The sequence below is a fragment of the Myxine glutinosa genome, chromosome 10 (assembly GCF_964187855.1).
Source record: "Myxine glutinosa chromosome 10, kmMyxGlut1.1, whole genome shotgun sequence".
Taxonomy (NCBI): Eukaryota; Metazoa; Chordata; class Myxini; order Myxiniformes; family Myxinidae; genus Myxine; species Myxine glutinosa.
This window is the reverse complement of record NC_136270.1, coordinates 120,885,562-120,913,341: the sequence shown is the minus strand read 5'-3', so window position 1 is coordinate 120,913,341 and position 27,780 is coordinate 120,885,562. Positions and strand designations below refer to the sequence as shown.

Here is a 27,780-nt window from a genome sequence, read left to right as displayed (position 1 = left end):
AGGCCCTACTCTGAATTGCTGGTGTGAGTGGCATGTTTGTAAGCCCCTACTCTGAATTGTTGTTGTGAGTGGCATGTTTGTAAGCCCCTACTCTGAATTGTTGTTGTGAGTGACATGTTTGTAAGCCCCAACTCTGAATTGCTGGTGTGAGTGGCATGTTTTGTAAGCCCCTACTCTGAATTGCTGGTGTGAGTGGCATGTTTGTAAGCCCCTACTCTGAATTGCTGGTGTGAGTGGCATGTTTGTAAGCCCCTACTCTGAATTGCTGGTGTGAGTGGCATGTTTGTAAGCCCCTACTCTGAATTGCTGGTGTGAGTGGCATGTTTGTAAGCCCCTACTCTGAATTGCTGGTGTGAGTGGCATGTTTGCAAGTCCCTACTCAGAATTGTTGTGAGTGAGTGGTGCGTTTGCAGTCTACTCTGCTGAATTGTTGTGAGTGGTGTGTTCGGTGTCTTTTTTGCTGAATTGTTGTTGCGAGTGAGTGGTGCGTTTGCAGTCCAATCTGCTGAATTGTTGTGAGTGGTGTGTTCGGTGTCTTTTTTGCTGAATTGTTGTGAGTGTGTGGTGCGTTTGCAGTCCACTCTGCTGAATTGTTGTGAGTGAGTGGTGCGTTTGCAGTCCACTCTGCTGAATTGTTGTGAGTGGTGTGTTCGGTGTCTTTTTTGCTGAATTGTTGTTGCGAGTGAGTGGTGCGTTTGCAGTCCACTCTGCTGAATTGTTGTGAGTGGTGTGTTCGGTGTCTTTTTTGCTGAATTGTTGTGAGAGTGGTGCGTTTGCAGTCCACTCTGCTGAATTGTTGTGAGTGAGTGGTGCGTTTGCAGTCCACTCTGCTGAATTGTTGTGAGTGGTGTGTTCGGTGTCTTTTTTGCTGAATTGTTGTGAGTGAGTGGTGCGTTTGCAGTCCACTCTGCTGAATTGTTGTGAGTGAGTGGTGCGTTTGCAGTCCACTCTGCTGAATTGTTGTGAGTGAGTGGTGCGTTTGCAGTCCACTCTGCTGAATTGTTGTGAGTGGTGTGTTCGGTGTATTTTTTGCTGAATTGTTGTTGCGAGTGAGTGGTGCGTTTGCAGTCCACTCTGCTGAATTGTTGTGAGTGAGTGGTGCGTTTGCAGTCCACTCTGCTGAATTGTTGTGAGTGGTGTGTTCGGTGTCTTTTTTGCTGAATTGCTGTTGCGAGTGAGTGGTGCGTTTGCAGCCCACTCTGCTGAAATGTCACCCCAATTCCCCCTTCATCCTCCTCCATAGTTCACTTATCTGTGCAAATACGTCTTCATCCTCAGTTGACTCGATCTTTCAAGTTTAGTTTTTAAATAAAGAGAATATTAGCACCCATCGCTTCGCTGATGGGAATACCAATCTTTGTGTAATTGCAAAAAAAAACGGTTGTTGTTAATGGGGAAAAATATAAAATTAGGCAAATTAGGATACCGGCCTCTGTATATCCTGAGGGAGCGAGGACAGGGAGAGTGTTAATGGGATATTAATCACAGGGTTTTTAGACACTGAATTGCGAATAATATCTAACACATCAAGAGAAAGATCAAAATAAAAAATAAAAACATCTGAAAATGCAAAGCCTGTCCGAGTTTATATTCAGATGTCATCTTCTTCTTCCGCATGTTCAAAATAACGAAAACAGTTGATAAAAAAAATACAAAATGAAAATCGATGATTTTATGCAGCCCTGACCTTTAAGCTAGAGATCTTTTTTAAAAAACAATCGACTCCTATTTTTTTTTATAATAGTGAACCAATTCAGTGACCAGACATGCAAATTCTTTAAATTTCAGGTCAATCGGGTAAAACATGGCGATTTTACGCAGCCTTGACCTTTGACCTTTTGATAAAAATAAAATAATCAGCTTCTAGCTTTTGATTGGTGAACTAATTAAATGACCCAATATGTACATTTCTTTAAATTTCAGGTCAATCGGATGAAAAGTGACAATTTTATGTGATGCTGACCTTTGATCTTTGACCTTTAGATCTTTTGAAAAAAATTCTTATTTTGCCTTCTCCGTATTTATCATAACTAGGGCATTGCCCGTACTATATCTATATCTAAAATTATATCCCCCCCCTCTATTTACATGAAATGGTTTGGTCCAAAGCGAACGGCTTGCGAGTACGGTGACAATCCCCCCCCTCTATTTACATGCAATGGTTTGGTCCAAAGCGAACGGCTTCCGGAGTTTGGTAAAGAAATCGCCATCGCGTGCACAAACGCGCAGGAAAGCGAATGAATCGCAAATTCGGTTTTATTAGTTTTAAAACATAGTTTAACGCCAACATAGTTTGCAAACGTGAAATAAATGAATACGCTCTCAAATGTGCCATCCGAGGCAGAGTGTGTCCGCCACGTTCGGCACACGCGATCGTTCGCTGCTCTCTGATTGGTTGAATCGTTTTTTGGACATAGCTCGGTAAGTAATTGTCCGATTAATATGAAACCTTGAAAAGGCACATCCTCGGGTCCCCAGCAATATACCTGGCAAGTTAAAAGTATATCGGACCCGTGGTTGTCGAGAAACAGCGGTCACAGACAAACAGACGTACAGACGTACAGACGTACAGACGTACAAACGTACAAACGTACAGAGATTACTGGAATTATAGATAGACTAGGGCATTGCCCGTACTATATCTATATCTAAAATTATATCCCCCCCCTCTATTTACATGAAATGGTTTGGTCCAAAGCGAACGGCTTGCGAGTACGGTGACAATCCCCCCCCTCTATTTACATGCAATGGTTTGGTCCAAAGCGAACGGCTTCCGGAGTTTGGTAAAGAAATCGCCATCGCGTGCACAAACGCGCAGGAAAGCGAATGAATCGCAAATTCGGTTTTATTAGTTTTAAAACATAGTTTAACGCCAACATAGTTTGCAAACGTGAAATAAATGAATACGCTCTCAAATGTGCCATCCGAGGCAGAGTGTGTCCTCCACGTTCGGCACACGCGATCGTTCGCTGCTCTCTGATTGGTTGAATCGTTTTTTGGACATAGCTCGGTAAGTAATTGTCCGATTAATATGAAACCTTGAAAAGGCACATCCTCGGGTCCCCAGCAATATACCTGGCAAGTTAAAAGTATATCGGACCCGTGGTTGTCGAGAAACAGCGGTCACAGACAAACAGACGTACAGACGTACAGACGTACAAACGTACAAACGTACAGACAGAGATTACTGGAATTATAGATAGATAAAGCCTTGTTGAAAATTTGATGACAAAACTCAAATGGTAAAAACGTTACAGCCTGGACAGACACACAGACACACAGACACACAGACACACACACAGACAGACACACACAGACAGACACACAGACACACACACAGACAGACACACACAGACAGACACACAGACACACACAGACACACACACAGACAGACACACACATACAGACACACAGACACACACACAGACAGACACACACAGACAGACACACAGACACACAACGACACACGCGCACACACACACACACACACACACACACACACAGACACACACAGACAGACACACACAGACAGACACACAGACACACAGACACACAGACAGACAGACACACACAGACAGACACACAGACACACACAGACACACGCACACACACACACACACACAGACACACACAGACAGACACACACAGACAGACACACAGACACACAGACAGACAGACACTCACAGAAGTAATTACAAAATACCGTCTCTTGCTGTGCATGGGACGGGCTAATAATTTCTCGCCTTCACCTCTCTTTTTTTCTTTTGATAAAATTGTCAAATGTGTGCCCATGTACGGGTGTTTGCAGTTTCGCCATGTGTACCCAATCCCACGTACGGGCGTTTGCAGTTTCGCCACGTGTACCCATGTACCGGCGTTTGCAGTTTCGCCACGTGTACCAATGTACCGGCGTTTGCAGTTTCGCCACGTGTGCCCATGTACCGGCGTTTGCAGTTTCGCCACGTGTACCCATGTACCAGCGTTTGCAGTTTAGACACGTGTACCCATGTACCAGCATTTGCAGTTTCGACACGTGTGCCCATGTACCAGCGTTTGCAGTTTCGCCACGTGTACCCATGTACCAGCATTTGCAGTTTCGACACGTGTGCCCATGTACAGGCGTTTGCAGTTTAGACACGTGTACCCATGTACCAGCATTTGCAGTTTCGCCACGTGTACCCATGTACCAGCATTTGCAGTTTCGACACGTGTGCCCATGTACAGGCGTTTGCAGTTTAGACACGTGTACCCATGTACCAGCGTTTGCAGTTTAAACACGTGTACCCATGTACCAGCGTTTGCAGTTTCGCCACGTGTACCCATGTACCAGCATTTGCAGTTTCGACACGTGTGCCCATGTACAGGCGTTTGCAGTTTAGACACGTGTACCCATGTACCAGCGTTTGCAGTTTAAACACGTGTACCCATGTATCAGCGTTTGCAGTTTAGACACGTGTACCCATGTACCGGCGTTTGCAGTTTCGCCACGTGTGCCCATGTACCGGCGTTTGCAGTTTAGACACGTGTACCCATGTACCAGCGTTTGCAGTTTCGCCACGTGTACCCATGTACCAGCGTTTGCAGTTTCGCCATGTGTACCCATGTACCGGCGTTTGCAGTTTCGCCACGTGTACCCATGTACCAGCGTTTGCAGTTTCGCCATGTGTACCCATGTACCGGCGTTTGCAGTTTAGACACGTGTGCCCATGTACCGGCGTTTGCAGTTTCGCCACGTGTGCTCATGTACCGGCGTTTGCAGTTTAGACACGTGTACCCATGTACCAGCGTTTGCAGTTTCGCCACGTGTACCCATGTACCAGCGTTTGCAGTTTCGACACGTGTACCCATGTACCAGCGTTTGCAGTTTCGACACGTGTACCCATGTACCAGCGTTTGCAGTTTCGACACGTGTACCCATGTACCAGCATTTGCAGTTTCGACACGTGTACCCATGTACCAGCGTTTGCAGTTTCGACACGTGTACCCATGTACCAGCGTTTGCAGTTTCGACACGTGTACCCATGTACCAGCGTTTGCAGTTTCGACACGTGTACCCATGTACCAGCGTTTGCAGTTTCGACACGTGTACCCATGTACTGGCGTTTTCAGTTTAGACACGTGTACCCATGTACCAGCGTTTGCAGTTTAGACACGTGTACCCAAGTACCCATACACAAACCTTCATTCCTTTTTTTTTTTTTTTTGCATCACAAATGAAGCAAAATGGGCAAAAAATGTTTATGGCAAAATGGAGAAGATCGTCATGGGGCCCTCAAGGCTAACCCCCGCTCTAGCAGGGAAAATGGAGAAGATTGTCATGGGGCCCTCAAGGCTAACCCCCGCTCTAGCAGGGGAAATGGAGAAGATTGTCATGGGGCCCTCAAGGCTAACCCCCGCTCTAGCAGGGAAAATAGCCTTAAAATGCATGTTGTTGTTGTTGTTGTTGTTGTTGTTGCATCACAAACCTTCCTGGAAGTTCCCTGAATCCACCGTCATTGGTTTCGTTGAAATCCGGTAAACCATTCTCAAGGTATAGCATGCCACACAGACAGACAGACAGACAGACAGACAGACATGGCTCCTTTTTAAAACACTGAAGTTGTTTTCAGGAATCCGTAGTATTTTGTAGATCGAGGACATCACATTGAAAGTAAACTATTCTCCCTTAACTGAATTCAAAGCAAACTAGGGCAAGTTACTTGTTGCTTCGTATTCAGCCTTTGGCTGCTGGATGCATCATTGCTGCAAGTGCGGCTGTGCCACTGATGCAGTGCCCCTTGTTTACAGTAAGCTGGTACTCATTTTGTCGACCTCGGAAAGGATGACAGGACAAGTCAACCCACCCGGTGTTAATTCAACGGCTGACAGGGACTCAAAATCAAGACCCGAAGATATTAAGGCAGCAACCTTAACCGGTAAGCCAACACCTGGCTACGAGGGCACGTGCACCTTATCGTTTAACTTCCATTATATGAAGCATTTCTTTTCAAGTTGTTAACTCGCAGATACGAGTCACAAGCCGCAGCTAAAATAAAGAAAATATGACAATTATTCCTTAATACTAAAGTTGTATTTTCCGCACAACACGAGCAAAGTTAAAGATGAAGGGATTGCCCAAACGCTTGTTTCACCTCGAGTGATCTAAGCGATCGGACACGTGCGTCCTGCCAGGAAAGAGCCGGGCACCTGCTCCCAAAAACTTCCCAAAAGTTTCAAAATCCCCAAAATAGAAACTCGTATTTCCTGCCAGCTTCATCGTTCTTATTGTTTCCATCCACCATTTCCTGTAACAAAACACTCTATGCAATTACATGACTGTTCTGCCTGGGGGTGGGGAGGGGTGCGGGCTTTGACAACCCTAAAATAGCCATTCTACAATAAATGGGCATAAACACCTCATTGAATGACGTCATAAGAGCTTAACTTTTTAAACCAAGAATCGTTAAGTTGTTGAATAATTCACACTCAATTAACAGTCATTATCATCTCCCGTTGTACTGTGTTTGAAACCAGGGACATACCTGTGTTAAATTCTCATCCTCTGGTGGAGGAGAATCTGCGATGGGTTCAGGTGGTACAGAACCTTCGCTCGACTGATCCGCGGAGCTTTTCGATGCGGGATGAGGTGAGGCGTTCATTCCTCTGCCGGTGATGGCATTGGGAATTGGAGGAGAGAACTCCTCGAGATGTTTTGTCTCGTCACAAGGAAGGTCACAAGACATCTCGGTGAGCTGCTTTTCGATGGAGCTCAAGTCGGCCATCAGGTCATCGAGCCCCACTTCATCCTGCATGATGGCTGAAGAGGCATGTGGCGTATTTATATTCGATAGAGTCAGGTATGGTTCAATGAAGATCAAAACAGGAGTAAAAGTATGACAGACATCAAGCAAAGAGGAGTAAAAGAAGTAACTTAATACAAACTGTGTGATATATAGATATATTGTGTATTGTGTGTTCCTTTTCTCCAACAACCTCATCTCAGATCATCAATTTGGATATTCACACCGGGTCACTCCATCTTGGACATGCTCCTGAAACTCACCCAACGATGGATGGAGGCCCTCAATGTCAGACATTAGATCAGGGCCGTCTCTCTGGACATATCTCATGCTTTCGACACAATCTGCCATCCTGCCTTGCTCTCCAAACTCTTTGCGTACCGTATGGAATGCAAGGCCAACTCCATACATGGCTTCATGACTTCTTCGACTCTTGCAGCCATAATGTATCGATCTCAACGGAATATTCGAATGTTCTCTCCCTATCAAGCCTCGGGTGCCTCAAGGTAGTGTTCTGGGCCCAGTCCAATTCCTAATGTTCATCAATGATCTCTCTTGACTTTCTGGAAAATCCTCTTTATCGATTTTCTGATGACTCCACCCTTTGCTGTGACATCCCTCATCCTTCAGACAGGGTGGCCTTCCCTCTCTTCAGACCTTGAAAAAAATCTTAAGATGGTCAAACACTTGGAATATGTCTTTCAATCTGAAAAAATCCACACTCTCACTATCTCTCTCCAAAATAACCGTCTGGCAAACCCCCTTATCTGCTTTCTTCGCAATCCTTTTGAGGAAGTTGAGTCATTCGAACTCCTGGGTCTCTCTATCAGCCATGATCCCTCCCTCCACCTCTCCCCTTCTTCCTCTCTCCCTTTCCTCCTCTCCTCTCTCCCTCACCCTGCCCCCTCTCTCTCACTCCCTACCTCCTCTCTCTCTCTCCCTTCCTTCCTCCCTCTCCTCTCTCTCTCTCCTCTCTCTCCCTTCCTCCCTCTCCTCTCTCTCCCTCCCTCTCCTCTCTCTCCCTCCCTCTGTTTTCTCTCCCCCTCTCTCCCTTCCTCCCTCTCCCTCCCTCCCTCTCTCTCTCCCTCTCACTCTCTCCTCTCTCCCTCTAACTCCATCTCCTCTCTCTCCCTCCCTCCTTCTCTCCCTCCCTCCCTCTCCTCTCTCTCCCTCCCTCTCTCCTCTCTCCCTCACTCTCTCCTCTCTCCCTCACTCCATCTTCCTCATTCTCCTATCCCTCTCTCCCTCCTTCCTTCTCCTATCTCTCTCTCCGTCCTTGCTTCTCCTCTCTCTCTCCCTCCTTGCTTCTCCTCTCTCGCCCTCCCTCCCTCTCACTCCATTTCCCTCCCTCACCTCTCTCTCTCTCTCTCTCTCCATCTCCCTCCCTGTTGTCTCCCTCCCTCCCTCACCTCCTCTCCCCCTCCCTTTCCCTTCCTCCTTCTCCCTCCCTCACACTCCTTCTCTCTCCTCTCCCTTCCTCCCTCTCCCTCCCTTCCTCTCACTCCATCTCCATCTCCCTCACTCGCTCTCCCTCTCTCCCTCCCTCTCCTCTCTCTCTCCCTCCCTCTCACTCCATTTCCCTCCCTCTCCTCTCTCTCCCTCCCTCTTCCTCCCTCCCTCTCACTCCACACCATGTACCTCACTCGCTCTCCTCTCCCTTCCTCCCTCTCCCTTCCTCTCACTCCATCTCCATCTCCCTCACTCACTCGCTCTCCCTCTCTCCCTCCCTCTCCTCTCTCTCTCTCCCTCTCACTCCATTTCCCTCCCTCTCCTCTCTCTCCCTCCCTCTCCCTTCCTCTCACTCCACACCATCTCCCTCACTCGCTCTCCCTCCCTCTCCCTCCCTTCCTCTCACTCCACACCATCTCCCTCACTTGCTCTCCCTCTTCTCTCCCTCCCTCTCCTCTCTCTCTCCCTCCCTCTCACTCCATTTTCCTCCCTCTCACTTCCTCCCTCTCACTCCCTTCCTCTCACTCCATCTCCATCACCATCTCCCTCACTCGCTCTCCCTCTCTCCCTCTTCTCTCTCTCTCCCATCCTCTCCTCTCTCTCTCCCTCCCTCTCACTCCATTTCCCTCCCTCGCCTCTATCTCCCTCCCTCTCCCTCCCTTCCTCTCACTCCATCTCCATCACTCGCTCTCCCTCTCTCCCTCTTCTCTCTCTCTCCCATCCTCTCCTCTCTCTCTCCCTCCCTCTCACTCCATTTCCCTCCCTCGCCTCTATCTCCCTCCCTCTCCCTCCCTTCCTCTCACTCCATCACCATGTCCCTCACTCGCTCTCTCTCTCCCTCTCCTCTCCGTCTCTCCCTCTCCTCTCTCTCTGTCTCCCTCTCACTCAATTTCCCTCCCTCTCCTCTCTCTCCATCTCCTCTCCCTCTCCTCTCTCTCTCTCCCTCTCCCTCAATTTCTCTCCCTCTCCTCTCTCCCCATCTCCCTCTCTCCCTCTCCTCTCTCTCTCTCCCTCTCACTCAATTTCCCTCCCTCTCCTCTCTCTCCATCTCCCTCTCCTCTCCTCTCTCTCCCTCTCCTCCTCTCTCCCTCCCTCTCCTCTCCTCTTCCTCCCTCTCTCTCCATCTCCATCACTCGCTCTCCCTCTCTCCCTCTCCTCTCTCTCTCTCCCTCTCACTCAATTTCCCTCCCTCTCCTCTCTCTCCATCTCCCTCTCCTCTCCTCTCTCTCCCTCTCCTCCTCTCTCCCTCCCTCTCCTCTCCTCTCCCTCCCTCTCTCTCCATCTCCATCACTCGCTCTCCTCTCTCTCCCTCCCTCTCACTCCATTTCCCTCCCTGTCCTCTCTCTCCATCTCCCTCTCCTCTCCCTCTCTCCTCTCTCTCCCTCCCTCTCCTCCTCTCTCCCTCCCTCTCCTCTCTCTCCCTCTCTCTCCATCTCCCTCCCTCTCTCTCCATCTCCCTCTCCTCTCTCTCCCTCTCCTCCTTCCTCTCCTCTCTCTCCCTCCCTCTCCTCCTCTCTCCCTCCCTCTCCTCTCCTCTCCCTTCCTCTCTCTCCATCTCCCTCACTCGCTCTCCCTCTCTCCCTCCCTCTCCTCTCTCTCTCCCTCCCTCTCACTCCATTTCCCTCCCTGTCCTCTCACTCCATCTCCATCACTCGCTCTCCCTCTCTCCCTCCCTCTCCTCTCTCTCCTCTCTCTCCCTCTCCTCTCACTCCATTTCCCTCCCTCTCCTCTCTCTCCATCTCCCTCTCCTCCTCTCTCCCTCCCTCTCCTTCCCTCTCTCTCCATCTCCCTCACTCGCTCTCCCTCTCTCCCTCACTCTCCTCTCTCTCCCTCCCTCTCACTCCATTTCCCTCCCTGTCCTCTCACTCCACCTCCATCACTCGCTCTCCCTCTCTCCCTTCCTCTCCTCTCTCTCCCTCCCTCTCACTCCACTTCCCTCCCTGTCCTCTCACTCCATCTCCATCACTCGCTCTCCCTCCCTCTCCTCTCTCTCCCTCTCCTCTCACTCCATTTCCCTCCCTCTCCTCTCTCTCCATCTCCCTCTCCTCTCCCTCCCTCTCTCTCAATCTCCCTCTCCTCTCCTCTCTCTCCCTCTCCTCCTCCCTCCCTCTCCTCTCCTCTCCCTCCCTCTCTCTCCATCTCCCTCACTCGCTCTCCCTCGATGCCTTCCTCACCCCTTTGCTCATACCCTCCCTCCTGCCATCATTGCTGCCTCCCTTGCCTCCCGGTCCCCCCTCTGAGCCTTTATGGGATACAATGTATGCTGGACTTATTTCTAAAAGAACAGGTGACCTTCAGTGGCGTTTGGCCCACTGGATTGTTCCTTCCAATGCTGTCATTCGTTTTTTTTCCCCCCATTTCCGGCTGTTGCCCCTTTTGTCCGGCGAGGGAAGATTTGTTTCATGCTTTCATTAATTGTGAAAGACTTTCTCCTTTGTTTCATTGGTTAAATTTTATTTCCCATAGATTGCAGGTTACCTTTTCTTTGAAAGCTTACATCTTTGGCTTTCCTCCCAAAAAGGGAACCACATCTATTGTATTCGGGTTCCTAACCGCTACCGCTAAACTGGCCGTATACCTGTCGCGGAAGGCGAAGCTGGGCGGCAGACCCATGCAGGAATAATAATAATAATAATAATGCATTTATTTTATATAGCGCTTTTCAGGGAGCCCAAAGACGCTTTGACAGAGTGCAAAACATAATGCATAGCAAAACATAAAAACAATTGCAAAAAAAAAAAAATGCAGTATCATGGTGTTTTTTAGTTCGTTGGTGTCAGCAAGGCTCAAGCTTGAATTTGGCTGTGTCCAAACTGCAAACGACCTTGCAAATTTTGTTGCGACCTGGTGTGTTGGAGGGATTTGTGAGGTCCAAGATAACAAATTGTTAATTTCTGTATAATACAGTGCGGGTGTTTCTTATACACTGTTCCATGCTTCTCCTTGCCGGCGTTTTTCTCCCCCTTGTCTTGACCTACTCTTTCTTTCTTAAGTCTCTCCTCATGGTTGCAGATGCGATTGTAAATTTGTACATATAAAATTATGCCTAGTTTAGAAATTATGCCTAGATTTTCTCCTCGTGTGTTTTTTTTGGTATTTGCACCTTTTCTGTCGCTTGGTTTGCAGTGCACCGATTGTTTTTTCCTTCCGGGATTGCTATGATTTTACTGATTTTCCTGGATGAATTGCTTTTGGTGGTACTCTTGTTTTATACTTTTATAATAAAGAGAGCTTAAAAGTCAAAGTCTCCATCTCCCTCACTCGCTCTCCCTCGATGCCTTCCTCACCCCTTTGCTCATACCCTCCCTCCTGCCATCATTGCTGCCAACGCAGTTTCTTTGGCATGTGGTTACACCAACTTATTTAAACTTTTTCAGTTCGGACAGATCAACGTACCAGGCGAACGTAATCAAATGCTTTGTTTTAGCCGTGCGGCCTTGTTTTTACCATCGATGTTGAATGCAGGCCAGCTCATGATACTGGGTTCCACTGCTGTGCTTGCGCTTCCATATCCAATGCTCTGCAGGACAACAACACAACGTGTTACAAACGATACCATGGTACATGTTTTCCTGTGGAAGTGGGACTGACAACCACAGGCGTTGGATACACACAGAGCCACAGCTCGAATAGGCCTGAGCTTGGGAAAAACAAACTTACCATAGATAGCTGGTCCAGTTCACCAATGAAATCCCCAAACATCTTATCAATCTCCGGGTCGCCTTCTGCAGCCATATTGTCTTCTTTGGATCCCTACTGAGAGCCACTCGGCGTAAATAATCATGACTCATTTGAATGCACTTATTGTATGTAATTTATGACGTCATCGGAGTGACGTATAATGAGGATAATGTCAACAAAAGCTTCCAAAGCTCTAAATATTAGCAAAAGCTTTATCTTTAGCGAATGAAAACATTTTTAGTTAGCTGATGTGTGGTGAAAACTACTGAAGTCACAAAGCTGCGTGAACATTGCGCAAAACTATTCAGCAACAACCATTAGAAAGCAAAACGATCTTGTTGATTTCACAAAGTGCATGTCGATTCAAAATCGTGTTGATTTATGCAACTAGTGAGTGTATCCTCAAAGCATCAACTCCAGAGGCCTTCAAGTAGGCCTTGATATACAGTATTGTGGCGGACACGAAAGCCCACTGGCGTGGTGACATCATTCCGCGCACCAAGTGGGCGGCGGCCACGCCCGAGAGATAGGCGTGGCCTCAAGATATACACGGGGCGCGCAGCCCGGAGCAGCTCAGTGCTGCAGTTTGAGTACTTTCAATAAAGACTCTTTTATGAACCGCGTTGTCAGCTTGCTCCTTGCATAAGCATTAACGTGCGCAGCATCGCGCTTCATATGGTGACCTCGACGTTGGACCTGCCGTAGTGATCCTTCCGAACACGACGCCATTGCAATGGCAAACAACAACGCAATGTCGATTAAACTTCCCGAATTTTGGGAGGCCCAGGCCGAAGTCTGGTTCGTCCAAGCCGAAGCCCAATTTCAGCTTCGGCGCCTCACCGGCGATGACACGCGCTACTGCCACGTCGTCGCCTCCCTCGGGCCCGGCACGGCCGCTCGAGTTGTGTCCGTCCTTCGCCACCCACCGGATGGCCACAAGTACGAGGCCCTCAAGCGGCTACTCCTAGCCACGTTTGGCCTCACGGACAACGCACGGGCCGACCGCCTCCTGGATCTCCCCGAGCTCGGCGACACGCGCCCGTCGGTCCGAATGGACCATATGCTGTCACTGTTGGGCGACGAAGCCCCCGGTTCTCTATTCCGGGCGCTTTTCCGTCGCCAACTTCCAGCGCAGGTTCGACTCGCGTTGGCCGGGACCGTGTTAACGGAACCCCGAGCATTGGCAGCCGAGGCGGACAGGTACTTCGCGGCTTCGGATACGCGGGCGAGAGTCGGTGCGGCCGTCACGGACCTCGAGGCTGATGCTGCTGATGATGCTGATCCACAGCATCAGCTTACACAGCATACGCAGCATGCTGATACGCATCTCGTGACCGCCGCCACGCCCCGCCCACCGCCGCGGCGAAAACCGCCACCGCGGGGAAAACCGCCAACTCCACCGGCTTGGCGGAGCCAGCCGCACTCCTCCAGCTCCACCACCTGGTGCTGGTTCCATGCCAAGTTCGGCCACGAGGCTCGGCAGTGTCATCCGCCATGCTCCTTCAACAGGTCGGGAAACGCCCGGGCCGGCGCTCAATAGTGGCGATGAGCGCCAGCCGTTCGAGCAGCCTGCTGTTCCTAACGGACACCTTATCCGGGCGCCGTTACCTGTGCGACACGGGAGCGCAGGTGAGTGTCATTCCCGCCGGTACGTCAGACAAGCACGCCGTGGGCGGGGGCCCCGCGCTGCTTGCCGCGAACGGGACGCCCATCCGTACGTACGGAAAACGCTGCCTCTCTCTGCAGTTCGGAGGGCAGGTTTTCCGATGGATGTTCGTCACCGCCGACGTGCCCATGGCACTGCTTGGCGCGGACTTCCTGTGCGCTAATGGGCTCCTGGTCGACGTAAAGCGCAGACGTCTTGTCCAGGCCGAGACGTTCAGCTCGCTCGCTTGTGCGCTGCCCAGCTCGTCGAGCAGCTCAACGAGCAGCTTGCCAAGCGGCTTGCCGAACGGTTCGGTTCCGGCCACGTTGATCTGTATGCTTCCGGCAGCTGACAAATTCACCCGCCTCCTCGCCGGCTTCCCGGCCCTCACGCGGCTCACCTTCTCGGCGGGGGCCGTCAAGCACGGGGTGGCCCATCACATCCCCACCGTCGGGCCACCGGTCTACGCCCAGGCACGCCGCCTCGAGCCGACGAAGCTGGCGGTGGCAAAAGCGGAGTTCGCTACCCTGGAACGACTCGGCATCGTTCGGCGCTCGGAGAGTGCTTGGGCGTCGCCGCTGCACATCGTGCCGAAGCCCGGCGGGGGATGGCGACCGTGCGGGGACTATCGCCGTCTCAATGACGCCACCACTCCCGACCGCTACCCCGTCCCCCACATTCAGGACTTTTCCGCCCGTTTGGCGGGCATGTCCTTCTTCTCAAAGGTGGACCTCATACGCGGCTACCATCAGGTCCCCGTCAGGCCGGAGGACGTCCCGAAGACGGTGGTCATCACGCCATTCGGACTCTTTGAGTTCCTGCAGATGCCCTTCGGTCTGAAGAATGCGGCTCAGGTGTTCCAGCGACTGATGGACAGCGTCCTGCGCGACTTGGATTTTGTCTACGTCTACCTGGACGATATCCTCGTCACCAGCGCGTCCCGCGAAGAGCACCTACGCCACCTCCGCACGCTCTTCGAACGCCTGGGCCAGCATGGCCTGATTGTGAACCCCGCAAAGTGCCGATTCGGCGTCGCCGTAATCGATTTTCTGGGGCACCGTGTCATCAGGCACGGAGCCGTCCCCCTGCCGGCCAAGGTGGAGGTGGTGAAGGGGTTTCCGCGCCCCCACACGATCAGAGGGCTGCAGGAGTTCCTGGGCATGGTGAACTTTTACCATCGGTTCCTGCCCCGTATCGCCCAGCTCCTGCGCCCCCTGCACGAAGCTCTCCGAGGTAAGCCGGGCAAAGGCGACGTTACCTGGACCGAGCAGATGGACACGGCGTTCACGGGCGCGTAGCTCGCCTTGGCTAATGCCACCATGCTCACGCACCCGGCGCCCGATGCACCGATCGCCCTCACCACCGACGCCTCGGACTACGTGGTGGGCGCGGTGCACGAGCAATGGGTGCGTGGAGCTTGGCAACCGCTGGCGTTCTTTAGCCGGCAGCTTTGCCCGCCCGAACGCCGTTACAGTACCTTCGACCGTGAGTTGCTCGGGCTTCACTTGGCGGTCAGGCACTTCCGCCATCTGCTCGAGGGCCGTGCGTACACGGCCTTCGTCGACCACAAGCCGCTGATCTTCGCGATGGGCAAGGTCACCGAGCCGTGGTCGGCCCGGCAGCAGCGTCACCTCTCGGCCGTGTCCGAGTACACGACGGACATCCGGCACGTCGCGGGGAAGGACAACCCGGTGGCGGATTGCCTTTCCCGGGCCGTCGCCCACGCAGTCCACCTTGGCATCAACTATGCCCGGATGGCAGCGGACCAGGCCACTGACCCCGATGTCCAGGCCTTGCGGACAGCCGTCATGGGCCTCCGCGTCACCGAGGTGCCGTTCGACGGCGCGGGCGCGGCCCTCTTGTGCGACGTCTCCCTCGGGCGGCCTCACACCATCGTGCCCACGGGCTGGCAGCGCCAGGTGTTTGACGTCATCCACGGCCTGTCCCACCCGGGCGCGAGGGCCTCCCAAAGGTTGATCGCCGACAAGTTCGTCTGGCATGGCCTCCGGAAGGCCGTCCGCGGCTGGGCCAGGATGTGCCTCGCGTGCCAGCGCGCCAAGGTGCACCGGCACACCCAGGCCCCGTTGGCCCTGTTCACGGTGCCGGAACGCCGGTTTGACCACGTCCACGTGGACCTGGTGGGACCACTGCCTCCCTCGCGGGGTTTCACCCACGTCCTCACCATGGTGGACCGCACCACCCGGTGGCCGGAGGCCGTGCCCTTGGCGTCGACGACGGCGGCGGACGGCGGACGTCGCGCAGGCTTTCATCGCCACCTGGGTCGCCCGGTTCGGCGCCCCCTCAGACATCTTGTCAGACCGCGGCCCCCAGTTCACCTCGGAGCTCTGGGGGGCAGTCGCGCAGGGGCTCGGGGTCCGGCTGCACCGAACCACGGCCTACCACCCCCAGGCTAACGGCCTGTTTGAGCGATTTCACCGCTCATTGAAGGCCGCGCTCCGGGCCACCCTCCGTGACGGCAGCTGGGTCGACAGGCTCCTCTGGGTCCTGCTGGGCCTCCGGACGGCGCCCAAGGAGGACCTGCGCGCATCCGCGGCGGAGTTGGTCTTCGGGCAACCGCTGTGGGTGCCGGGCGAGTTCCTCCCCGACTCCACGGCACCATGGTCCGCGGCACAGCAGCGCTCCGCTCTGCAAGAGACCGCCCAGAGGTTCGCCCCGGTGCCAACGGTATGCCACGGGCACCCACCGACGCACGTCGCCCCGGAGCTTCGCACGGCGGAGTACGTCTTCGTCCGCGACGATGCCCACTGGACACCACTGCGGCCCCCGTACGACGGGCCTTTCCGCGTGCTGGAGACCGGGGCGAAGCACTTCACCCTGGACATCGGCGGTACTCCTGACCGCGTTTCTGTAGACTGCCTCAAGCCGGCCCACTTCGACGTGGACCATCCACCGCCAGTGGCCCGACCCCTGCGTCGGGGCCGCCCCCCTGCGGGCGGACCCCCGGCACCGCCCAGCCCCGCCGCCCCGCCGCCCCCCGGTCCTGCACCCATCCCAGGGGCAGCCAGAGGCATCCCACCTGGCATCCCTGCACCCCGGACGCCGCCGATCGCCAGGGGGCACTTCGGCCAGGTCATCCGTTTGCCCCGCAAACTGGCCCTCCAGGTGCGCGGGAATTCTGGGGGGGGCGCATGTGGCGGACACGAAAGCCCACTGGCGTGGTGACATCATTCCGCGCACCAAGTGGGCGGCGGCCACGCCCGAGAGAGAGGCGTGGCCTCAAGATATACACAGGGCGCGCAACCCGGAGCAGCTCAGTGCTGCAGTTTGAGTACTTTCAATAAAGACTCTTTTATGAACCGCGTTGTCCGCTTGCTCCTTGCGTAAGCATTAGCGTGCGCAGCATCGCGCTTCAGTATCAGGGACTTCGGATGAGTAGGGCAACACAAAACTAGACTAGAATGACACTCAGTGGAGCGCTCACTTCAGCCAGGCTGAACAGTTTACGTTTTGCATCCAATGAGAGGCCAGATCTGGATTCGGACATGAACCAAAATCGAATAGGCTTGTTCTTGTCACATGACCAACTCAACCACCAAGTTTCGTCTGAATCCGTCCACAACTTTTTGAGATATCTTCTTCGTCAGCAGACAGACAAACAGACAGACAGACGGATGAAAAGTCTCATAGGTGCGTAACAAGAGGAGGTAACAAGACAGTGCACCGGGCATCCTCCATTGCACAAAGTCCTCCCTTGGCATACCTGAACTGTTATCCACCTGCAAGGCCTTCATCCGCAGCTTAATAGAGTACTAATCTCCCACCTGGCCTTGTGCCTTCTGCTCTTTCCCTGCTCTGTCTCTCCCACCAAGTTCCTGCAGGACACACACGGTCCACGAAGCAACCCCCTTTTGGTGAAACTCCCAAAATCCAAAATCACTGATCAGCTCCACTCATTCGTTCCTCTTTTTCCCCACATGTGGAACCAACTTCCGTATTCTCTTCGATCTCTTTCTTCCCCCAGGGCTTAAAAACAGCTGGTCACCACAATCTCAGGTCATTCCCTATCCAAAACCATGATCTTTTTTTACCCCCATTAACCTCTTTCCACAAGCTCACGTATTCCCAAATTTTCAGTTTTTCCTTCTTGAAAATTCGTGGCTGTATTCATCTTATCCACCCCAGGTGTCCTCCTCTAGCCTCCATTCTTCTCCACATCCCTTATTTCTCTATGGCTCCCTCTGTTATGTCCCTCATCCCTTTTGTTCTGTTATTTCCTTATCCGTTCTATGTTCTCGCTCCTCCATGAGCCTCGATATTGTATACAGAAAATCCCCCAAGTTGTCGGACATTTACATAACAGTGAGACAAGGGGAGAGAACAGGGTACCAAAACAAAGTGGAAGTTTGGTTTGCAAGTAGTATCAAACAAACAAGAAATGCATCATACATAGCACGATACTTACGAAATCCATAAAATAGGTTGTTGACCTTTTGGCCTATGTTGACCTCAAAAATAATTGGTGGTTGAATTCAGTGATCTGATATGCAAATCCTCTTTCAATTTCAAGCCAATCGGATGAAAGTTGAAGAATTTAGAAATTCCGCTTAAGTTGTTGACCTTTGGCCTATGTTGACCTTTTGAACTCAAGATCATTAGGCTTCTTTCTTATGACCATCTCTACCATTTGGTGAAGTTCCGTAAACATCGGTTGAAAATTGCGACCTGTAGGCGACTGACTGACAGACAGACAGACAGACAGACAGACAGAATAATGCACAAAACCAACCAATATACTTGAAAAGTCTTTGATTTTCGCGAGTAACAAAGAGGTTACATCAGTGAACAAAAACATTTAGTGATGGACAGAAGACAAAGGGACAAAGAGACTCACTCACTCAATTGGGTGGACTCACCCCATGTCCTAAAACTTTATTTTGCAATCACTTTTTTAATCCTGCGCATGCGAAGTGAAAAGTGAGGTTAAGCAATAATTGGGTCATTTCGTCTGTCTGTCCACAAACGTCAGTTTATGATCGAGGAATTACTTCATATCAATTGATTGTTATATGATGAACACGAATTGGAACATTAATATGCAGTTTAGCAGTACTTTGGCTCTGAATTTAGTAAATTGTACGGAATCTCGTCCCCGTCGCGCATGCGCAGAGAAGAGTGAGGTAATTTTTAAGTGGTGAAGGCGCTTCAATATTTCGCTACGTCCTTCCATCCAACCGTCCATCGATCCGTCAAAAATGAAGAAGATTGTTTCTAACCCACCATGTTTAATTCTAAAGGGTTCTAAAGTGTCATTCTAGAGGGTTCTAAAGTGTCATTCTAGAGGGTTCTATAGTGTAGTTCTAGAGGGTTCTAAAGTGTAGTTCTAGAGGGTTCTAAAGTGTAGTTCTTGAGGGTTCTAAAGTGTAGTTCTAGAGGGTACTAAAGTGTAGTTCTAGAGGGTCCTAAAGTGTAGTTCTCGAGGGTTCTAAAGTGTAGTTCTAGAGGGTACTAAAGTGTCATTCTAGAGGGTTCTATAGTGTAGTTCTAGAGGGTTCTAAAGTGTAGTTCTAGAGGGTTCTAAAGTGTAGTTCTAGAGGGTTCTATAGTGTAGTTCTAGAGGGTTCTAAAGTGTAGTTCTAGAGGGTTCTAAAGTGTCATTCTAGAGGGTTCTAAAGTGTAGTTCTAGAGGGTTCTTAAGTGTAGTTCTAGAGGGTCCTAAAGTGTAGTTCTCGAGGGTTCTAAAGTGTAGTTCTAGAGGGTACTAAAGTGTCATTCTAGAGGGTTCTATAGTGTAGTTCTAGAGGGTTCTAAAGTGTAGTTCTAGAGGGTTCTAAAGTGTAGTTCTAGAGGGTTCTAAAGTGTAGTTCCAGAGGGTTCTAAAGTGTAGTTCTAGAAGGTTCTTAAGTGTAGTTCTAGAGTGTCCTAAAGTGTAGTTCTCGAGGGTTATAAAGTGTAGTTCTAGAGGGTTCTAAAGTGTCATTCTAGAGGGTTCTATAGTGTGGTTCTAGAGGGTTCTAAAGTTTAGTTCTAGAGGGTTCTAAAGTGTAGTTCTAGAGGGTTCTAAAGTGTAGTTCTAGAGGGTTCTTAAGTGTAGTTCTAGAGGGTTCTAAAGTGTAGTTCTAGAGGGTACTAAAGTGTAGAACACGAATTGGAACATTAATATGCAGTTTAGCAGTACTTTGGCTCTGAATTTAGTAAATTGTACGGAATCTCGTCCCCGTCGCGCATGCGCAGAGAAGAGTGAGGTAATTTTTAAGTGGTGAAGGCGCTTCAATATTTCGCTACGTCCTTCCATCCAACCGTCCATCGATCCGTCTAAAATGAAGAAGATTGTTTCTAACCCACCATGTTTAATTCTAAAGGGTTCTAAAGTGTCATTCTAGAGGGTTCTAAAGTGTCATTCTAGAGGGTTCTATAGTGTAGTTCTAGAGGGTTCTAAAGTGTAGTTCTAGAGGGTTCTAAAGTGTAGTTCTAGAGGGTTCTAAAGTGTAGTTCTAGAGGGTTCTAAAGTGTAGTTCTAGAAGGTTCTTAAGTGCAGTTCTAGAGTGTCCTAAAGTGTAGTTCTCGAGGGTTATAAAGTGTAGTTCTAGAGGGTTCTAAAGTGTCATTCTAGAGGGTTCTATAGTGTGGTTCTAGAGGGTTCTAAAGTTTAGTTCTAGAGGGTTCTAAAGTGTAGTTCTAGAGGGTTCTAAAGTGTAGTTCTAGAGGGTTCTTAAGTGTAGTTCTAGAGGGTTCTAAAGTGTAGTTCTAGAGGGTACTAAAGTGTAGAACACGAATTGGAACATTAATATGCAGTTTAGCAGTACTTTGGCTCTGAATTTAGTAAATTGTAAGGAATCTCGTCCCCATCGCGCATGCGCAGAGAAGAGTGAGGTAATTTTTAAGTGGTGAAGGCGCTTCAATATTTCGCTACGTCCTTCCATCCAACCGTCCATCGATCCGTCAAAAATGAAGAAGATTGTTTCTAACCCACCATGTTTAATTCTAAAGGGTTCTAAAGTGTCATTCTAGGGGGTTCTAATGTGTAGTTCTAGAGGGTTCTAAAGTGTAGTTCTAGAGGGTTTTAAAGTGTAGTTCTAGACTCTAGAGGGTTCCTAAGTGTAGTTCTAGAGGGTTCTAAAGTGTAGTTCTAGAGGGTTCTTAAGTGTAGTTCTAGAGGGTCCTAAAGTGTAGTTCTCGAGGGTTCTAAAGTGTAGTTCTAGAGGGTACTAAAGTGTCATTCTAGAGGGTTCTATAGTGTAGTTCTAGAGGGTTCTAAAGTGTAGTTCTAGAGGGTTCTAAAGTGTAGTTCTAGAGGGTTCTAAAGTGTAGTTCCAGAGGGTTCTAAAGTGTAGTTCTAGAAGGTTCTTAAGTGTAGTTCTAGAGTGTCCTAAAGTGTAGTTCTCGAGGGTTATAAAGTGTAGTTCTAGAGGGTTCTAAAGTGTCATTCTAGAGGGTTCTATAGTGTGGTTCTAGAGGGTTCTAAAGTTTAGTTCTAGAGGGTTCTAAAGTGTAGTTCTAGAGGGTTCTAAAGTGTAGTTCTAGAGGGTTCTTAAGTGTAGTTCTAGAGGGTTCTAAAGTGTAGTTCTAGAGGGTACTAAAGTGTAGAACACGAATTGGAACATTAATATGCAGTTTAGCAGTACTTTGGCTCTGAATTTAGTAAATTGTAAGGAATCTCGTCCCCATCGCGCATGCGCAGAGAAGAGTGAGGTAATTTTTAAGTGGTGAAGGCGCTTCAATATTTCGCTACGTCCTTCCATCCAACCGTCCATCGATCCGTCAAAAATGAAGAAGATTGTTTCTAACCCACCATATTTAATTCTAAAGGGTTCTAAAGTGTCATTCTAGGGGGTTCTAATGTGTAGTTCTAGAGGGTTCTAAAGTGTAGTTCTAGAGGGTTTTAAAGTGTAGTTCTAGACTCTAGAGGGTTCCTAAGTGTAGTTCTAGAGGGTTCTAAAGTGTAGTTCTAGAGGGTTCTTAAGTGTAGTTCTAGAGGGTCCTAAAGTGTAGTTCTCGAGGGTTCTAAAGTGTAGTTCTAGAGGGTACTAAAGTGTCATTCTAGAGGGTTCTATAGTGTAGTTCTAGAGGGTTCTAAAGTGTAGTTCTAGAGGGTTCTAAAGTGTAGTTCTAGAGGGTTCTAAAGTGTAGTTCTAGAGGGTTCTAAAGTGTAGTTCTAGAAGGTTCTTAAGTGTAGTTCTAGAGTGTCCTAAAGTGTAGTTCTCGAGGGTTATAAAGTGTAGTTCTAGAGGGTTCTAAAGTGTCATTCTAGAGGGTTCTATAGTGTGGTTCTAGAGGGTTCTAAAGTTTAGTTCTAGAGGGTTCTAAAGTGTAGTTCTAGAGGGTTCTAAAGTGTAGTTCTAGAGGGTTCTTAAGTGTAGTTCTAGAGGGTTCTAAAGTGTAGTTCTAGAGGGTACTAAAGTGTAGAACACGAATTGGAACATTAATATGCAGTTTAGCAGTACTTTGGCTCTGAATTTAGTAAATTGTAAGGAATCTCGTCCCCATCGCGCATGCGCAGAGAAGAGTGAGGTAATTTTTAAGTGGTGAAGGCGCTTCAATATTTCGCTACGTCCTTCCATCCAACCGTCCATCGATCCGTCAAAAATGAAGAAGATTGTTTCTAACCCACCATGTTTAATTCTAAAGGGTTCTAAAGTGTCATTCTAGAGGGTTCTAAAGTGTAGTTCTAGAGGGTTCTTAAGTGTAGTTCTAGAGGGTTCTAAAGTGTAGTTCTAGAGGGTTCTTAAGTGTAGTTCTAGAGGATCCTAAAGTGTAGTTCTCGAGGGTTCTAAAGTGTAGTTCTAGAGGGTTCTAAAGTGTCATTCTAGAGGGTTCTATAGTGTGGTTCTAGAGGGTTCTAAAGTTTAGTTCTAGAGGGTTCTAAAGTTTAGTTCTAGAGGGTTATAAAGTGTAGTTCTAGAGGGGTCTAAAGTTTAGTTCTAGAGGGTTCTAAAGTGTAGTTCTAGAGGGTTCTAAAGTGTAGTTCTAGAGGGTTCTAAAGTGTAGTTCTCGAGGGTTCTATAGTGTAATTCTAGAGGGTTCTAAAGTGTAATTTTTGAGGGTTCTATAGTGCAGTTCTCGAGGGGTTCTAGAGTTCAGTTCTAAAGGGTTCTATAGTGTAGTTCTAGAGGGTTCTAGAGTGTAGTTCTAGGGTGTTCTAAAGTGTAGTTCTAGACATATAGGGTTCTAGAGTGTAGTTCTAGAGGGTTCTAAAGTGTAATTTTAAAGGGTGCTAAAGTTTACTTCTAAAGGGTTCTAAAGTGTCATTCTAGAGGGTTCTAAAGTGTAGTATTAGAGGGTTCTAGAGTGTAGTTCTAGATGGTTATAAATTGTAATTCTAAAGGGTAATTCTGAAGTGTTCAACAGGGTTCTAAAGGGTAATTTTAAAGGGTGCTAAAGTTTAATTCTAAAGGGTTCTAAAGTGTAATTCTAGAGGGTTTTAAAGTGTAGTTCTAGAGGGCCCTAAAGTGTAATTCTAGAGGGTTCTAAAGTGTAGTTCTAGAGAGTTATAAAGTGTAGTTCTAGAGGGTTATAAATTGTAATTCTAAAGGGTTCTACATGGTTCTAAAGGGTAATTTTAAACGGTGCTAAAGTTTAATTCTAAAGGGTTCTAAAGTGTAATTCTAGAGGGTTCTAAAGAGTAGTTATAGACGGTTCTATAAGGCAATTCTAATGGGTTCTAAAGGGTAATTCTGAAAGGTTTCTTTAGTTTCTCGGCTTTACCAATTTCATATTATAAATGCCAAACTGAATGGCTTCCTTCGGGCATGGGTGCAATTTTATTACCCTGCCTACCTGTCTTGTAATCAAACAAAATTGAAAATCATTCCGAACAGGATATTTACTGTTTTTAAGGATGTCATAAAGGACACAAACAACAGGCACGAATAACTAATGCAACGTATTAAATAAGGCTGTGTAAAATACGCTGTATCAATGGCGGTAAACTTCAAAAAAGTATGTTTTACAACCTTGAAAAGGTTTATTTTATTTCAATTGAATTATATACTTGAACACTGTATAACACAAATCTCCTCTTTAATGCTTTAAAAACCCTTCTGTTTAGTGGTACTTGGACAAAATATTACAGCATTTTACGTCATCACAACCAATGAATTTGCCATCATTTGCCGCTCACAGACCCTTCCCAATTCCTTTATTCTCAAGATTGCATGGGGTAAGGTGTTCTATGAACTCTCTAGTTTCTTTCTGGTTTGGTTGTGTAAATCCCTCAAATCAGAGGTCCACAACTAAGTACGGCTGCAGTTGTTGAGGAAGTAGATGAAACACAATGAGATTTCACCCATATGATACACGCAGTGATTCAAATTGCCTAGCATGTGTGCTCCGTCCTCATGGCGTGAGGCGTGGTACTCTCATGATACCCGTTACATGTCTCACCACGTTAGGGGGTAAACCCAATGCTCGGCAAACGTAGTGAGGTTGTGTGATTTTTGTTCACGGGACACACATCACCGATACAATATTGTAGTCAATGAGGGAGCAAATCAGACAGGTATCATTCCCATGAGAAAATGCTTTAAAGGAAAGAAGGCCTGATCCATGGAGGTACGGTACCTGGAATGGAAAAACCTGAACCATAACTTTTAAAGAACCATGAGAGTAGTTTACCATACCAGGTTCGTCAGAATGATCTGTTAGTGTTTTCAGTGTGCTTATTCTTTTTTCTTTTTCTTTTTTTTCTATACAAGATCGAGGCTCGTGTAAGAGCTAACATTGATCACAAAAAGACAAACTGACACATAAAACATATGATAAAGGGAGCGGCAGACAAGATGGGGAGTGAGGGGAAGCACACAAGTACAACATTTGAGAGGAGGGACATCGGGAGATCTGTGGGAGGGAGAGGGCTTGGGGGAGGAGGCATGGGAAGGGGCGTGGGGTGGGAGAGGTAAAAAACACATGGACACTGCTAGGACTTCCAGGAAAGAAGTCGGTATTTCAAAAAATTGGATCTGGGGTGAAATTAGCAGGGGTAGAAAAGATCAAGGTTTTGGATGGGGGAAGATAAGAGATGGCGGTGAACAGCTGTTTTAAAGACCTGAAAGGAGGAGTGTGATTGAAGAGAGTGAGGGACTTTTTTCCAGAGGCGGGAGAAAAGAGGAATGAAAGAGTGAAGGTGAGCAGAGAGTCTTGATTTTGGCAGTTTAACCAGAAGAGGGTTGCTGGCAGATCTTGTGCGACCTGTAGGAATATTTGGGGGACAGAGCACAGCCAGACCTGGGGGAGCAAGGCCGGAGAGGAGTCGGGAGAAGACAGGAAGACCACCAACCTGCCTGCGGTGAGTGAGTGAAAGGCCCTCTTAGTTAGCTTCATCACGGGAGATTCCAATGATTCTGAACGCTTTGGTTTCAACAGCGTAAAGCCGCGCTAGGTGTGAGGCAGGAGCACCAGCCCAGAGGGGAGAGCAGTATTCCATTGAGCTGTGGATGAAAGCCTTGTATGTGGTGAGGAGCTCAGGTGTGCCAAGGAAGGACTTCGCACGACGGAGGATGCCCAGTCGGCGCCTGGCTTTGGAGGCCAGCTTGGAAATGTGGTTTTCCCAGGAAAGATCATGGCAGAAAGTGAGACCCAAAAGCTTGAGTGACAGAACTTCTTGGAGAGGATTATTCAGAAAGTAGATGGGAGGGTTGTCCAGTCGGTCTTTTCGGAGAGACATCGTGAGAGTGTGAGATTTGTCAGGATTGAAAGACATGTTTCACTTGTTTGACCAGTTGTCATTGTGGAGTCTTTTTGGAGTCATAAATTTGATGTCATTGTGGAGTGATGGAGGTAAGTCACAACCATTATGACGTCCCAGCCAGCATCAGTCACAATCCGGTGTTGTCAAAAGGTTGTTCGGGTGGAACCAGTTGGGCTCGGTGGTCAAACATGGCGTCAGAACACAATCGCGTAGTGTTTTACAAAAGGCCGTGGGATATAGTACTGACATATACGCAACCTTAACCCCAACACAAACACACATTGCTAATTACAGGAAAGCCATCTTAACATCCTCTCTCAAAGGACGGTGTGCTGTGTGTGACGCAAAACTATTAGCACTGGAATGACAGTATATCGTCGGATCCGATTCCATAGTCCACTGGGGGAGCACGCTACCTCTGAGCTACCCTGTCCTGTTGCCCTTCACAAGGCAGTTAGGCCATTCAAAGCTGCGGTATGTTTGCTTGTCCTTGCTCTATACGTTTAAATTCTGAGTGTCAAGCAAGGAAACAGGAAGTACCACTTTAAAAATCCTTGGCAAGACTCGAACCAGCGAGCTCCAGACTCAGAGCAGATCCACTTCAAGTATACGTGACCAATACAATAATGGGATATACATTCTTGCATTGATGCAGTCATATATGCATTCATTCATTGGTAGAATATACAGTCAAACTTTTACACTTTTCCAGAGCCCAATAATCCAATATACCGTACACACACGTGGACAATCAGAAGTATATTTAAAAGTCTTTGAGAAAGTACAGTCCTGTGTGATATACATATATATATATATATATATATATATATATATATATATATATATATATATATATATATATATATATATATATATATATATATATACACTACATGACCAAAAGTATGCGGACACTCCGTCTAATTGGTACATTCGGCCATTTCAGCCACACCGATTGCTGACAGGTATATATAATCAAGCACACAGCCATGCAATCTCCATAGACAAACAATGGCAGTAGAATGGGCCATACTGAAGAGCTCAGTGACTTTCAAGGTGGCACCCTCATAGGATGCCACCTTTCCAACAAGTCAGTTGGTCAAATTTCTGCCCTGCTAGAGCTGCCCCGGTCAACTGTAAATGCTGTTATTGTGAAGTGGACACGTCGAGGAGAAACAACAGCTCAGCCACGAAGTGGTAGGCCAATCAAGCTCACAGAACGGGACGTCGAGTGCTGAAGCTCATAGTGTGTAAAAATTGTCTGTCCTCGGTTGCAACACTCACTACCGAGTTCAAAACTGCCTCTGGAAGCAACGTCAGCACAACAACTGTTCGTCGGGAGCTTCATAAAATCGGTTTCCACGGCCGAGCAGCCGAACACAAGCCGAAGATCATGAACAATGGCAAGCGTCGGCTGGAGTGGTGTAAACCTTGCCGCCATTGGACTCTGGAGCAGTGGAAACACGTTCTCTGGAGTGATGAATCACGCTTCACCATCTGGCAGTCCGACGGACGAATCTGGGTTTGGCGGATTCCAGGAGAACGCTACCTGCTCGAATGCATAGTGCCAACTGTGAAGTTTGGTGGAGGAGGAATAATGGTCTGGGGCTGTTTTTCATGGCTCGCGCTAGGCCCCTTAGTTCCAGTGAAGGGAAATCTTAACGTTACAGCATAAAATGACATTCCAAACGATTGTGTGCTTCCAACTTTGTGGCAACAGTTTGAGGAAGGCCCTTTCCTGTTTCAGCATGACAATGGCCCCATGCACAAAGTGAAGTCCATACAGAAATGGTTTGTCGAGATCGGTGTGGAAGAACTTGACTGGCCTGCACAGAGCCCTGACCTCAAACCCATCGAACACCTTTGGGATGAATTGGAACGCCGACTGCGAGCCAGGCCTAATCGCCCAACATCAGTGCCCGACCTCATTAATGCTCTTGTGGCTGAATGGAAGCAAATCCCTAGAGCAATGTTCCAACATCTAGTGGAAAGCCTTCCTCGAAGAGTGGAGGCTGTTGTAACAGCAAAGGGGGGGGAGGGGGGGGGGGGGGGTGAACTCCATATTAATACCCATGATTTTGGAATGAGATGTTAGGGTGTAAACATACTTTTGGACATATAGTGTATATGAACACACATGGGGGTGGATACTTTGAGGCCAGGAAGGACTCCGTTCCACGTTTTGAAACCCACATGTGGTGATAACAACAACCAATGACACAAACACATACAAACAAAAGTATTTCATATTGGCTACTGTGATATCGATAGTTATTCTATATATATATATATATATATAGGCTGCAGTCGAATAAGAAGAGAAGCTCAAAGAGATAAATCATTTGCGGTTTCATCACCTACCTGCTGCAGAGGTGACGCTTGAATTCCTTATCGCGCGCGCAGCACGTTACCTTGAGAAGCACCTGCTTCACCGCACACTTCAATGGAGTCTGTCTCGGGTCGGGCAGGACGCGTTGTTCATGGTGCTCCCGTGGCTCGCTGCACGCAAGGCTTGAACTCCCTCGGAATGAGCAGAGGGGGGTGGGGGGGGGGGGTCACGCAGGAAAGGGGCAGAGCTGCGG

General features: G+C 48.8%; 1 protein-coding gene across 1 annotated transcript in view; it reads right to left on the bottom strand.

Annotated features, from left to right (window-relative positions):
• Positions 1–27,715, bottom strand: part of APBB1IP (amyloid beta precursor protein binding family B member 1 interacting protein) — a 135,288-nt gene extending 107,573 nt beyond the window's left edge. Inside the window, exons 1-4 of the mRNA XM_068126192.2 lie at positions 27,610–27,715; positions 11,889–11,981; positions 11,676–11,748; positions 6,522–6,796 (exon numbers count right to left, since the gene is read on the bottom strand). Coding sequence (XP_067982293.2) covers positions 6,522–6,796; positions 11,676–11,748; positions 11,889–11,963 — 423 coding nt within the window. The 5' untranslated portion in view covers positions 11,964–11,981; positions 27,610–27,715. The remainder of the gene's footprint in view (positions 1–6,521; positions 6,797–11,675; positions 11,749–11,888; positions 11,982–27,609) is intronic.
• Positions 27,716–27,780: the final 65 nt, after the last annotated feature.